The sequence below is a fragment of the Podarcis erhardii genome, assembly GCF_964252035.2.
Source record: "Podarcis erhardii genome assembly, chromosome: 10".
NCBI classification, from domain to species: domain Eukaryota; kingdom Metazoa; phylum Chordata; class Lepidosauria; order Squamata; family Lacertidae; genus Podarcis; species Podarcis erhardii.
In genome coordinates, this window is record NC_138500.1 from 24,741,702 (window position 1) to 24,755,820 (window position 14,119).

At 49.5% G+C, this 14,119-nt stretch overlaps 1 protein-coding gene and 1 long non-coding RNA gene across 2 annotated transcripts in view; one reads left to right on the forward strand and one right to left on the reverse strand.

Moving 5' to 3' along the window:
* The first annotated feature begins 1,228 nt into the window (after nucleotides 1-1,228).
* ASCL1 (achaete-scute family bHLH transcription factor 1) lies at nucleotides 1,229-5,375 on the forward strand. The gene is made up of 2 exons (XM_081879005.1): nucleotides 1,229-2,276; nucleotides 4,049-5,375. The coding sequence occupies exon 1, from the start codon at nucleotides 1,518-1,520 to the stop codon at nucleotides 2,235-2,237; it is 720 nt and encodes a 239-aa protein (XP_081735131.1). The 5' UTR covers nucleotides 1,229-1,517; the 3' UTR covers nucleotides 2,238-2,276; nucleotides 4,049-5,375.
* A 3,546-nt stretch (nucleotides 5,376-8,921) lies between these two features.
* LOC309351385 overlaps nucleotides 8,922-14,119 on the reverse strand; it is a 150,321-nt gene continuing 145,123 nt past the window's right edge. Inside the window, exon 4 of the long non-coding RNA XR_014160810.1 lies at nucleotides 8,922-8,943. This is a non-coding gene — a long non-coding RNA (uncharacterized lncRNA). The remainder of the gene's footprint in view (nucleotides 8,944-14,119) is intronic.

Below are 14,119 nucleotides of genomic sequence, written 5' to 3' on the forward strand. Positions count from 1 at the left end.
GGCTGGCACTTAAATCTTGCCACTACATCCAGATCCAGGCAAGTCTTTTTATGAACTTTACATTATTTTTGCAGATCTGACCAGAGTTCTTCCTTGTACTAAAGCTATGCACTCATGAATATTTGGCGGGGTATGCAAAGTGAAGCACCTTCATATGCCTGAATTGGCTTCAGATTTGTGATTCCTGCTCCTGAGCGGCATTTCACACATGTCACGGTAGTTTGCCAAGTTTGCCATCAGCTGCACACATGGCAGGGAACTGGAGCAATCCCAGCTCCCTGGCAAGTGGGATACGAGGCGTGCATTTGGCAGGTCATGTTTGTTGTATTCATGTGCTACGGAAGCTCCCCTTCGCTCGGAAGCCCGCCGCCTGACAGCGCTCTCCAAGCGGTCGCTCCGTCTCGCAGGAAGGGCTGGTACTTCTCGATTCTCCGCTGCCCCCGCCCCGTTCACCCGTGGGGGCCACGCCGTTGTCACCGGGCTGCTCCTCGCAGGGGTCTCCCAAGAAGCGCGTTCTCAGGCGCCCCCCGCCACGACCCTCCACCCAACTCGCCGCCTCAGAAAGCGGCTCCGGAGAGGAAAGCTCGCGCCAGGCGCTGCGCCGCCCCCGCTTGCGAGGAGCCCGGGGAACCCCTCCCCCCACGCCCTTTCTCGACAGCCCCCTCCCTCTCCCATTACCGCCTCGGCTTCAACTCAGCCAATCAGCGCTCGCTGTGCCGCCTGGGCCCCCTCCCTCCTTCCCCCCACATGCGGTGGCCCAGCCCAATTGTTTATTCAGCGGCTGGGCCCGCGGCACGCGCCGGGCGCACGCACTTGCAACAACAAACCTTGCAAGCGGAGCGGTGGGGGGAGAAGAGGCGGAGTTGGGTCCAGCGCGCGTGCACGCGCGTGTACGGGGGTTTGCTCCTGTGACTGTGCGCGCGCGTCCCTGTGTATTGTGCCTTTTCCATCCAATTCTTTTTTACACACACACACACACACACACACTCACTCACTCCGGACCGGTCATGAAAAGACGGGCAGCACTTCCCCGACTCGCGGCCACTCATTGCAAAGCCGGGGAGTGTGGAAGGCGCAAGGGGCCCAGAGAGAGAGGGTGCGTGCGTGTGCGCGAAGAGAGGCAGCGATAGGAGGCGGCGCGAGCGAGCGAGCGAGCGCGCGGGGGTGGGGGGAGAGTGTGGAGAGAAAAGGCGGCGGCCGTGGGGCGAGCGGGGGGGGGGGGCACAACAGCGAGCCCAGCTCCGGCCGCCCCTTATAAGAGACACAATCTCTGGACGTTTTTGGCAAAAGAGGTTTGGCGAAGCGGGCTGCGCACACGCGAGCGCCACGAGCCTCCCTCGGTTCCAAAGAAAGGGGAGGAGGCCAAGCCGGCGGTGCCATCTGAGCTCGCTCGCGCTCTGCACCCGCAAGCCTTTTTCCCCTTCTTTTTCTTTTTTTAAAAAAAGAAACCAAATTCTCCTTCCCGCGCCTCAGGCCAGCAAAAGCCGCGCGCCTTTCCTCGTCTGTGCGGCCGCCCAATGGCCAGCGCCAGCCCCGCCAAGATGGACAGCGTCGCCAGCCAGCCGCCGCCTCCCGCGCCTTTCCTGCAGCCCGCCTGCTTCTTCGCGGCGGCCGCGGCGGCGGCTGCAGTGGCCGCTTCACAGAGCGCGCAGCAGCAGCAGCAGCTCAGCCCGGCATCGGCGGGCCACCCGCAGCACCAGTCCTCTCCCGGCGGCGGCGTCAAAGCGCCTGTTGCGGCTGCGCCGAAGCCCCTTCCGCAGCAGCAGCAGCAGCAGCAGCAGGTGAAGCGCCCTCGCTCGTCGTCGCCGGAGTTGATGCGCTGCAAGCGGCGCCTCAACTTCAGCGGCTTCGGCTACAGCCTCCCTCAGCAGCAGCCGGCGGCGGTGGCGCGGCGGAACGAGCGCGAGAGGAACCGCGTGAAGCTGGTCAACCTGGGCTTCGCCACGCTGCGCGAGCACGTCCCCAACGGCGCCGCCAACAAGAAGATGAGCAAAGTGGAGACGCTGCGCTCGGCCGTCGAGTACATCCGGGCCCTGCAGCAGCTCCTCGACGAGCACGACGCCGTCAGCGCCGCCTTCCAGGCCGGCGTCCTCTCGCCCGCCATCTCCCCCAATTACCCCAACGACATGAACTCCATGGCGGGCTCGCCCGTCTCCTCCTACTCCTCGGACGAAGGGTCCTACGATCCCCTCAGCCCCGAAGAGCAGGAGCTCCTGGACTTCACCAACTGGTTCTGAGAGGCCCCGGAGGCCCTCTTGGCGCTGGCTTGGCAGCAGGTGGGTTTGGCTGAGGCAGCTTCTCGGGTGGGGGGCGAGCGGGGAGGGGGTCGTGGCGGGGCTCCGTTGCTGGCAGGTTGGAAAGGAAGAAGGGTTGGTTCTTTTCTAGAACCGTAGAGCTGGAAGAGACCCCCGAGGGTCATCTAGTGAGTCCAACCCCCTGCATAGAACCATAGAGCTGGAAGGGGGAGCCAGAGGGTCATCTAGCCCAACCCGCCTCCACACTGCAGGGATCTTTTTGCCCAAGGTGGGACTCGAACCCACAACCCTGTGATTAAAAGCCTCGTGCTTTTAGTCGGCTATTTTTCCATTACCATCAGTGCACATGGCACTCGTCGGAGTGAGGAAAGGCAAGGCCGCTGCCCCAAGGAGGTTACAATCAAAACAAATTTGACGGGGAGGACAAGCATGTGCAAATGCACCTAACAAGAGCTTAGGAGTGGAGGACACCATCTCATTAAAATTGATGGGAGTTGAGCGACTTGTATCCCGCTGAGCTCAGTGGCTCATCTCCAGAGTGGTAGGTTGCAGTCCATGGACCACTTGCCCTGCTTGGGCCCCGGGTGAAAAAAGAGCCCTCTTGGTCCATGGCAAATGGAGTGTAGGGTGCCTATGCTTCTCTTTTCTTTTCCTCTCTTTATTCAGTGTTCAATACTGGGATACATTCTGAGTGCCCTATGGGGAGGTGGGACCTACTTTGAACTAGCCCTATTTGATTACAAAACTGCAAATAACCAAGTGCTCCAGAAGTACCGTACTCCTGGAAGTCAGTGTAGTGGTCAACTATAGTAGGATCTGTCAGTGAGACAACACTGGCCTAAGTGGCTTGTGTATTACATAGCCTGACTCCAAGACTGGGCTTCTGTAGTCAACAAAATGCTTAATATGCAGAAGGCCTGGAAAATGGTTTGTAGCCTTCAGCTGGGATCTCACTGAGCAGCTAGGTCAATACTGCCCTTAACCTTTATTTATTTCCCATTCACTATCTAATGTATATCACAACAATATTTTGTCTACATGAATCAAAACACTAAAACAGCAACAAAACCATGATAAACCGTAAGCTAGCACACTTGGATTCCTGCCAATTGGTACTCAAAATAATAACTCAGAAGAATATTCCATTGGTTTAACTTCCTGCTATGTCCTATGAGAGGGCCAATAGATCTATATTATGATATAGAACTGTTAAAGGGGCTTCATTCCAAATATGTCGGGATGCCAGTTCTGTGGAAGCTAACAGGACTCAGACTGTGGTCAAAGGACACTGTGAGATCACTTAGATCCCAGGTCTAGTCAGTGCCTGGATGGGAGGCTGCTTGAGGTCCATCACGCCAGTGTAATGAATGTGATTATCTTAAATGTGATCCAGTCCAGTGGGATCTCTGCCACTGTGTTCAGTGGGACCTCCTTCCTAGTAAGATTTAGGACTGAAGCCTTATGCACACTTTCTGGGGAAGAAGCCCCATTTATCATAATGGGACTTTTTGTGAGTTGATATGCATTACTGTAAGCGTGTTCAGGACTTGGGAATTGCACCCATTGAAGTCATTGGGATCTACACTGCAGTCCTGAATAATTTACTCAGAAGCATCTTTGAGTTAAATCCAAAAAATTCAACGTAACAGAATTGTAGGCCTTGCTGTGAAGCGGGTGTGTCTTTCTGAGCAGAATGATCACTTAATGGAGCTGGCATGCCAAAACCAATTGTGTCCTTGTCATAACTTGGATTAAGCCTTGATGCTTACCTCTCTCTCCTTATGTTGTTACAGGACTTGCTGAAAAACGGTTGCATCTGTTTTCTTCCCATTATGGAATGGAAGAAAAGTCAAGACAGTGAAGCACAGAATGAGTTTGACTGCATTTGCAAGAAACCGGAAGCACTCCCTGATTCTGCCTTTGCACTCCAGGCTGTTTTGAAGAGACATGCAGCCCAATTCTATGTATGTTTACTTGGAAGTTAGCCCCATTTAATGGAATGGGACTCAACTACTCCCAGATAAGCGTGCACAGGATTGCAGCCTCAGTGACATTCACATACATAGGATCAGGCTGCACAATGGGCTTAGTAGCAACAGGAGGCCCAAGAGCAACTATCTGCCTATTCAGTACCCCCAAAGTTAAACAACACTGCCTATATACATCATATACATCTTCAACAGAGCAATGATCTTTCCGTTTTGTTGAAATAAATACAGTATTGCTTCTTTGGAAAGACTGTTTCACTCGCAGCTTTCTGGACACAAAACACAGTGCAATCCTAGCATACTTACTCAGAAGTAAGCCCCACAGCATTCAGTGGGACTTCTTCCCAAGTATATGGCTTTAGGACTGCAGCTGTGCAGACGAATCCTGTGTATGCTTACTAGATTCAGTGGGACTTGCTCTTAAATAAGTGTGCAAAGGACACTCTTGTTGCCTAGTACTTGTGGAGATTTTGAAAATCAAAACTATGCTGTATTCAAAGAATCCTCTGACGTCTCCCTCTCTCCTTCATCCACTTCCTCCCTACCATCCCCATCATAAAATGCTTCCAATTTTTTCTTGTGAACTTTTTATTATATAAAAAAAATCTATTTGTATCCTAACCAATTTTGGGGATATATTAAGCTATTTTTGTATATAAGAGACAGAGAAATTTATAGACTTTTTTTGTACAAATGGTTTAAAATGTGTATATCTTGATAACTTTTTAAATGATATGTAATGCTTATTACCTCTTCATATCTAGATGCGTAGTCAAAATGACCTTACAACTGCCATGTTTTTGTCATGTGGTCTTGTAAAGGACTTGGAAATGCCTCCGGATATACTTTAGCACCGATGTGTCTTACTTTTTTATAGAAACTTTGCTAATGTATTAATAATGTTATTAAACAATTGTTCAAAGTGAACAAAGTTTATGCAGCTATTGTCCAAACGCAAAATGGTAGCTATTTATTTTACAAGCTGCTGCCTTTTGAAGAAAAAGAAAACTTTTACTACTGCCTTTTCACACTGTTTTATTACAAACTTACAAAAATCATGTATAACCGTGTTTTATACAAACTAGTTTGGTAATAAAACTTTTTGTTTCAATTAAAGCAACGTCTTCCTGGTTCTACTGCACATCTTGATTTTCTTTTCTACCCTATGTTTTCCATGTATAAGAAGACTCAAATGTTCACAGAGGGGGATATTACGCTTCTGGGGCTCAATCTGTTGTTATATATAGATGCACGTGAGGATTCAAAATAAGCAGGCCTACAAGGATATTGCAGTAGTTGCTCTTCTGCTGCTGGGTTTTCCAAATGTGTATTAAATAGGGAGAGGCCTGCCTGCTTAGTTTCCCTTTCTGCATCTACACAAATCATACTCCACCAAAGAATGAATCCTAGCAGGGAGGGAGCTCTTTTTAAAAATCTGACATCTCCACTTTCTAGTGCTATATAACAGGGTGTACACAAGAAAATCAAAGATGTTTATCAGGCAATATACCTTGAAACCATGTTAGAGAAGCGCTGGCGTATGAGAAACATGACATGGGATGGCGGGCAGCAAAGCCGCAGAAAGTGCGCGCCTGAGATTCAATACGCCGATCTAGCTGGCCTGTTTTTTTACGTTCCCCCAACAGCGTGATCTGCGTGTAAAAGTGCCCAATTACCAAGATTCAAAAAGAAATTGGGTCTCTTCCCCCTCCCCGCTTTTTCCCCCTTTTTGGCTAGTCTCCTTGTTGTCAGTTAGCAAAGACGTGACTAGAATCCGCCTCGGGTTCATTCTCTCCCCCTCGTCCCTTTCCACCTCCCCGTTTCTTGCTTAGCTCCTCCCGCCTTGCTTGCAAATTCAGTTTGCGTGCGCCAAGCCAAGCGGAAAGCCAAGCGCAAAACGCATCTAATAAAATAAAAAAGGAGGTAGCTAATGTTCCTAAAATAAAAAAATATCTATCCTGCTTTTTTAAAAAATGGAAGAAAGAGAGAGAGAGAAACAATGCTACGCGAATAAATTAATACAGAAAGTCTTCATGCACTGGACTATAACGGAATTTTATTTAATTTGGCAGCATTGCATTGCCATACATGCGGCCTCCTTCCCCTCCTCTCCTTTCTCCCCTCTTCCATTAATATGCTGCGGGAGGGGGAGGCAGGAGTAAAGAAACCATTGGATTGCCCATTCAGTACAAGCACTCGTTGTTTTAACCGATCTTGCAACTTTTGTTTGATTAGGAAAATAATAACGGTTACATTCTCTTCTGCCGCTTTTTTAATGCTATTTAAAAGGTGGCTCCGTTTTTCGTTTGTTTACCCACCTTTACAAGGCTGTAGCGATAAGGTATGCAAATGAAGTTTAGCAAGTAATTTATGGCTATGTGTATCCCATTACGACAATGTCTCATTCTGATACTGCAAGACCAAATTTTCTGTTCCTTATGGAGACAGGTGTTCTCTTATATTTTTTTTCCTCCCTCTCTCTTCCCCCCCCACCCGCGCGCTTTTCTTCTTCTCTGAATAGTCAATATCCAGACTCGTGAAATCAAGAGGCAAAGTTACGCGCTCCTTGTAACGAAGTCAGAAGCGGGCAGGAACCCAAACCTTTCGCCCCCCGCCCCCCCCCCAAGACCCACACCATTTCACTGGAGATAGGAAAGTGCGGGGCAGGCTGGAGCGAAATCTCATTACATCTGCTCTAATCGCTTAGCAACACAAAGCCTTTTCTTGTGCTGGGAGGCAAAGCTATTCAGGGGCTCTGACAAGACGGATTCAGCCTTAGTAAACTCCATAAATCAGGGAGCATCTATTTTATGGTACTCTCAAGTTTTCAAGCTACTCAGCTAGCGCTATATGGAGGGAGTGGGGGGCGGGGGCGGAGGACGCATTAGGGGCGCAGCAACCAGAGATACCGATGGAAATTGTTAGGCGTTGTTAGAAGGGGATTCGTAGAAATCGAGCCATATTTGCCAGATCCACCTCAACCACTTTCCCCAAAGAATAACTGGGCGAACGAAACAAGGGGCAGTTCAATAAACGCTCTTTAAAAAACAGGGCGAGCACCCACTGCTGGGCAGGTTGGTTCGTTAGGTTGGAGTCGCTGGCATTAAATAGGCAAAAAGAGCCGCCGACACCCAACCGGAGCAGTCGCGCGTTGCATGTGGGAAAGAGAAAAAAGAGAACCCCAATTGGTTATGTCTGTGCAGCCAACCTTGTTTTGGCGAGTGTGTGTGTTGGGACACAAAGACGGGAGGTAACAGAAATTGTGCGCAGAGATAGATGCGCGTGCACCTTCTCGCAGAAGGAGGCAAGGTGATCGATACCGTTTTGGGTGCCCAGAAAAAGAAAGAAAAAGAGTTCGATTCAGTTTTTCTTTGGATCCTGCTTTAATTGCCTTTTCCCTCCACCGCTTTTTAATTTTTTTAGCTAACCCTAAATCAGGACAGGACGGAGCTCAGTGCCAGCAAGAAGAAAACTCCCAGTGACCAATGCTCGCCCCCCTCGACTCTCCTTAAACTGATCGGGAAGAAGTTGGCGCATCGATTCCCATCTTGCATGAGGACTAAGAGTTTAAAGGCCTAGGCCTCACTCTTTCGCCATCTACTGATAGCCATCGATCAACATCCACGTGCCGGCGTAATATACCACCATCAGGGGTTTAGCTTTCGCTTCCATTGAGCGAGGGTCCGAGGAGGAAGAAATAATGCTATCCATTTAAACCTTTAATGCTAAACTTACAAGGCTTAAAGCCAGGTGTGCCAACTTGAATAAAATATTGAGGGCGGAGCCAGGTAAGCCCCGCCCCACATAATCGATCACAAAATGTGGAGCGCGCACAATACTGTATTTGAATGGCAATGCCCATCAACTGGGGAGCAGGGTGCCCCCCTCAAATATTTTATTGAGGGACCAAGGGACCTCGCCCCCTAGGAGTTTGCGCCTATGCTTACTGAGATTATCCTAAACGGATCGGCTTTAAAAAAAAAATCAACCCTGAATCAAACACCATATACCATTTTTGTCACGTTTTCAGCAAACATTCGCTGCTATCCCGCGCAGATAACAATTTTCCTAACCTCTCCCATCTCACCGCGCCTGACTATTCTAATTCCCGAAAGATTCAGGACCTTGTGATCCTACTTCGATCCCCAGAAAACCAGCTCAGGCTCGGGCTGCTGGAGCTGCAAGGCGAGCAGTCTTTGGGGGTCCCGATCCCCCCCCCCACACTTGACGCGCAGGTGGAAGTTACAGGACAGCCTTCCCTTTTGTCTGCAGCCTCGCCGAGAGGCGCAGCGCAGCGCAGCCCGGGGAGACTGAGGCGCGCGTGTCAAGCTTAATGATTTATTCAGGCTCTCGGGCCGTCCCAGTTTGTTCCCGGCGCTGATTGGCTGCAGGCATGCGCCCTCTGTCATCCGCGCGCGCGCCCCGGGCCCCTCCCGCGCGGGCGCCGCCATTCAGGGAACAGCCGCCGGAAGGGGCGCTCCGCCCGCCCGCCCATTGAAAGCGGAGGTGGCGGGTGCGGCGGGGCAGGCCAGGCCGGGGAGCCAGAGGGAGGCGCCGAGGAAAGGGGAACGCCGCCGGCGCCGGAGCCAAGCTTCTGCATTCTTGCCGCCGCCTCCTCCTTGCTCAGCCTGCACTTTGGATGGCCCTCTCACGACGTGTTTCTTTTCCCGGGTGGGCGAAGGGAGGCGAGAGCACGTGGCCTGCCAAATGAGAAAAGAAAAGTCTAAAGTGTAGGGGGGAAATCTTCCTTCTAGCAGGCATCTCGGGGAGGCGGCCCCGATCCTAGCGCATGTTTGGGAAGGGAGTCACGTCTGTTTCAGGCGCTGCATACAGGGCCGCAGCTATCGGGTGTATTAAGAAAGCATGGCTTTCAGGATGCCTGGGGAAACCTTTTAAAGCTGCAGTTCTGTGCATGCTTACATGGGAGAAAGCCCCCTTTGAACTCGGCAGGGGTGTCTTCGGAGTAATGTGCATAGGATTGCACTTCAAGGCTACAGTCCTGTGCACACTACCTTGGGAGCAAGCTCAACGGAACATGGTGTTGCTTGCGACTGGGTAGACGTGTCCAGGATTACAGCCTACTAGGATTGATATTACTATTTTATGTGCAGGGGCGAAAGTGGGCTTTATTTCACCCAGGTACAAGACCCAGTTTGGCACACACCTCTCCATGCACATTTGCCTAAGCTGGGAGCCAAAATGGTGCTCCTCTGGAGGCTTCACCCAGGGCAAAAAACCTGGCTAGCCCCCCACCCCACCAAGTGAGAGCAAGGTAGAAGCAAAATGTGAACGTAGGACTAATACAGATTTCAAATAATGAGTGGTGGTTGCTATGATGCACCAGCTCTCTACTGCAAAAGCCTAGACTACTTTTGCTTGAAATCAAATATTTTGTCCTAACCCACTTCACAGGGTTACAAGGATGAAATGAAGAGGGGGACATGTACACCACCTTGACTTCCAGGGAGGAATGCTGGGCTATACATGTAACTAGGAATAAATACTACTTTGCTTTCTGGGTGTGTGCGCTTGTGAGGATGTATTTTGCCCCGCCCCCAGGGATGCTGGCAACTGGCTGGTAGTTGCTTAGGTTCTCAGAATCAAGGGATGGTTTCTTAAGAAGGATTCTTATCACTGACTTCTTCAAGCAGGTAGGAACCACCCTCTCTTACAAAGAGGCACTGACTACCTCCCTGGCCCAGACAGCTGTCTTCTTTCTGCTGGATTTTATTAGCCAAGAAGGGCACAGGTCCAGAGCGCAAGTAGTCACCCAAACTGATCCAAGCGCCTTGTCCACATCCTCGAGCTGCACCAACTGAAACTCAAAACAACATAACAGGACTAGACTGTGCTCTGGATGTCTCTTGAGATTCAACCGCTATACAGTGGTACCTTGGTTTACGAACTTAATCCGTTCTAGAAGTCCGCTCTTAAACCAAAGCGTTCTTAAACCAAGGTGTGCTTTCCCATAGCAGTGGGGGACTCAATTTACAAATGGAACACACTCAACAGAAAGCGAAACATGTTCTTATTCCAAGGCAAAGTTAACTAACCAAAACACCTGCTTCCGGGTTTGCAGCATTCTTAATCCAAGTTGTTCATAAACTAAGCTGTTTTTAAACCAAGGTACCACTTTAATAGCAGAGTCAAGGTCCCAACAAATGCAAGCGATTTTATCCTCAGAGTGCTTGGCAAACAAGTCACACCAAGCTACCATCGGTTCTACCACTGCTTTCAGGCCAGTTTGCAAGAGGCCTTGCACAACCTGGAAAAGCTCTGTTGTCAGCATAGAGAAGAAGAAGAAGAGTTTGGATTTGATATCCTGCTTTATCACTACCCGAAGGAGTCTCAAAGCGGCTAACATTCTCCTTTCCCTTCCTCCCCCACAACAAACACTCTGTGAGGTGAGTGGGGCTGAGAGACTTCAGAGAAGTGTGACTAGCCCAAGGTCACCCAGCAGCTGCATGTGGAGGAGCGGGGAAGCAATCCTGGTTCCCCAGATTACGAGTCTACCGCTCTTAACCACTACACCACACTGGGGATGATGAAATACAGTATGCCGCCTTTGCTGCCTGCCACCAAGTAAGCTCAATAATGCACAGTCACCAGTGTTTGGTTTCATTTGTCTCGGGTTTTCCTCCGCTTGTGTTCAAGCTGTCTCCCAGCTTGTTCCTTTGCCCTAAGCTCTGGAGGAGCCAAACGAGCTCAGCGAAGCAGGAGGGGGGTGCTCAGGGGTGATCGTGTCAATGGTCCGAGACATCCTGATGTTCCACAGATTGGCCAGGGTGTTGACAAGACTGCCAGTCATATCAGCTGAAAAATCCCCTGGAAACCAATTGGATCCCTCAACCTCCAACTCACTGGACCATCCTAATGGGTCCCTTGCCTCCGCAGAGGGCAAAAGGTGCTGAAAGCCTAAAGCTCAACGGGAATTGCTCTGAACACGACAAGGGACTGGTGCCAATATCCCCCACTTTCAGATCACTTCCCCCCACCCAATCGAAAAGACAAGATCCAGAGTGTGACCTGCAATATACATCAAGCCGATGACATGCTGGGACAGCCCCATGGGTTGTCATGGCAGCCATGAAGCCCTGAGCCTCCCCAGAGCCAATTGCCTAGCCATGGATGTTGAAGTCCCTCAGAACCAACAATCTGGGAACCCTCGACACAGCCACCTTTGACCAGGTCTGCCAGCTCAGGCAGGAAGACTGCTGGGCAGCAGAATCCCTAATCTGTCCCGATTACCCAACACCAAGAACAAACACACTAGATCTCCATTCAGCTGGACAGAAAGCTTGGAGAGAGAAAGAGAATTTCTATAGACCACAGCAACTCTCCCTCCTCGGCCCTCAAGTCTGCCCTGATGCTGTGCTGAATATCCAGGTGGGCACAGCTGGGTGAGCAACTCCACCCTGCTCCCCCACCCAGGCCTCAGTAATGGAGACCAGACAATCAAGTCATGGATGAGATAAACTTTATTCATGGCCGATCTGGCACTCAACAACAACAGCCATAGGCCTGAGAACTGGCTAATATAAATTGCAAGGCATATTTACACACATGATGCAGGAGAATATAGAGAGGTCAGAGGGAAATAATGTAAAAACAAAAAAAGATGGCATAATAAATGTAAAACCATAATAGTTAAAAGTGCAGTTTTGGTGATTGCACAAACATTCTGGCATTGGGGAGCCAAGTAATGCATCTATTGTGATTAGGAAACCACTCTAATCTCAATTCAAACCATAAGCAATAGAATTAAATTTCCTAGAAAACTAACTCAGCAGTTTCATGCTGGAATGTGTCTCTCTTTGAGGTTCTTCTGTTCAAGGACAACCAGCTTAAGGTCAGGAACAGAACGTTCTGCTATGCTGAAATGTTCTCCTATTGGTTTCTCAATAGTGCCGTTTCTGATGTTTGACTTGTGTGCACTTATTTATTTACTGCCCAGAACAGGGATGAAGGACTTGCCACCCTCCAGATGTTGCTTGACTGCAGGTCCTATCCTGTCTGACCACTAGCCTTGGTCATTGGGGCTGGTGGGCGGGGTGTCAGAGTGCAAAAAGATCTGGAAGGCACCAGGATGGATCTGGGCTTTGTCAAATGCTGCCACTACCATCATTTAAGCCAGAGTGGAGGTGTTAAGCACGTTGAGGTTGCACTGATTTCAATGAGGGACGAACATGCTTCCTGACTGCCTGTTTTTATATCTGCTATTGCTTTGACCGATACACATACACATACAGAGTTTTAGGCACATTTTTGTTATATTGCGAAATTGCTTGGGGATGCTTCATAGGAAGCAATTCACATATGAAATATAAGAAGAAGATAAAAAATAAAAAATAACATATCTTGTTTTTTCATCTTGTCAGCTGCCCTGAGATCCTCAGATGAAGGGTGGTATATTATCATAATCACCATCATCATCATCATCATCATCATCATCATCATCAAAAAGTCATACTTTGTCAGTAGCAAGTTTTAGGTTTTAAGACCAACCACCCGCTCCCCCGCCCCCTGGGGCCAACCAGCCTATGTCCCCTGTCATAATACACATCCTAAGCTTTGGTGTTGCGCTGCATCTTTAAATGTGTAAGGAAGACTTTATTTTAAATTCCACCCTCCTCCGCCACCAGAGGCCTCCATTATGTGTTGACTGTCACGGCACTTTCCAGTGCAGGATTATTAATAATCCCATGGAGGCAATTCCCAAACAAAAGTGCGAAGCCATCATTGATACAGGCCCGAAGATTAATTTTCCTCATGTTCAACTCAACAGCATAGTTATCTCTTGAACAGGGTAAAACAGTTTGGCTCCATTGTCCCCTTGGCAGCTCCGCCTTCGCAGAGAAAGGGAGCCCAGCCAGTCCAACTCGAAGATTGGTTAAAAGGAAGAGAGGGAAAAAACCAGCTGAAAAATCTTCATGAATAATGCCATTCCCCTTCCCTGAGTGGTGGAAAGAGAAGAGCAGGTACCCATTTCAATGGAGGAGCATTTTGTTATGCTGCTCCTCGCCTAAGTCAGAATTTCACAGAAAAGGCCACGAAGAAGAAAAGCTGCAACAATTAGGGGTCGCCTGTCAGAAAACATTAACGCCTTCCTTTCCCTGCCTGTCAGGCGCCCCTGGAAATCTTAAAAAAGAAAAAGGAAAAAAAAAAAGACAACTGCCATAGTAAATCGCACCTCCACCCCTTGTGGAAATACTGGAAGGCAAAGAGGAGGGGGAGCACTGAGTGATGCAGTTAGATCATTTTAGACTTATGCACCACCACAACCACCCCTCTAGATGGTAATGTGCATTACTTCAATATGCGGGAATCCACCCCTGCTGCACTTTGGGCCCTCAAATCCTGAGTGGGGGGCCCTGCTTCTGCCTCAAAGGTCTCCCTGAGTATCTATCTACCCGTTAGCTAACTGATGCAATCAACGTTTAATTAATGTAATGGTAGGCCTCATATCTGTTGGCTCTGGCTTTTGCCTATGGCGCAATCATAGTGATGCTGTTTTAGAGATGATGATGAAGTCACATGGAAGGGGAACATGTGGCCCTGCGGATGCTGTTGGACTCCTCCAATTGCCCTAAGCATCAGTCAGCATGGTAGAGGGTCAGAGATGATGGAAGTTGTAGCCCAGGAACATCTGGAGGGCTGTAGGTTCTCCCTCCCTAAATCAGAGTCCAATCCTTTCTTGGTGAGCCCTTCTGTGCTTTTCAAAGGGACAGGTGGGGAATAATATACGTGCATACTTTTCATAACATCCTGCAGATGCCATCCTATCAAGAAGTCCATTCCATACAATGTTGGACTCAGCACTTACCCTGTGGAACCCTAACCCATTGCATATTACACAAGCGCCTTCTCTGTTACGGT

What these genes read in the sequence shown, in the direction of transcription:
- ASCL1 (XM_081879005.1), top strand. Translation starts at nt 1,518, where the DNA reads ATGGCCAGCGCCAGCCCCGCCAAGATGGACAGCGTCGCCAGCCAGCCG.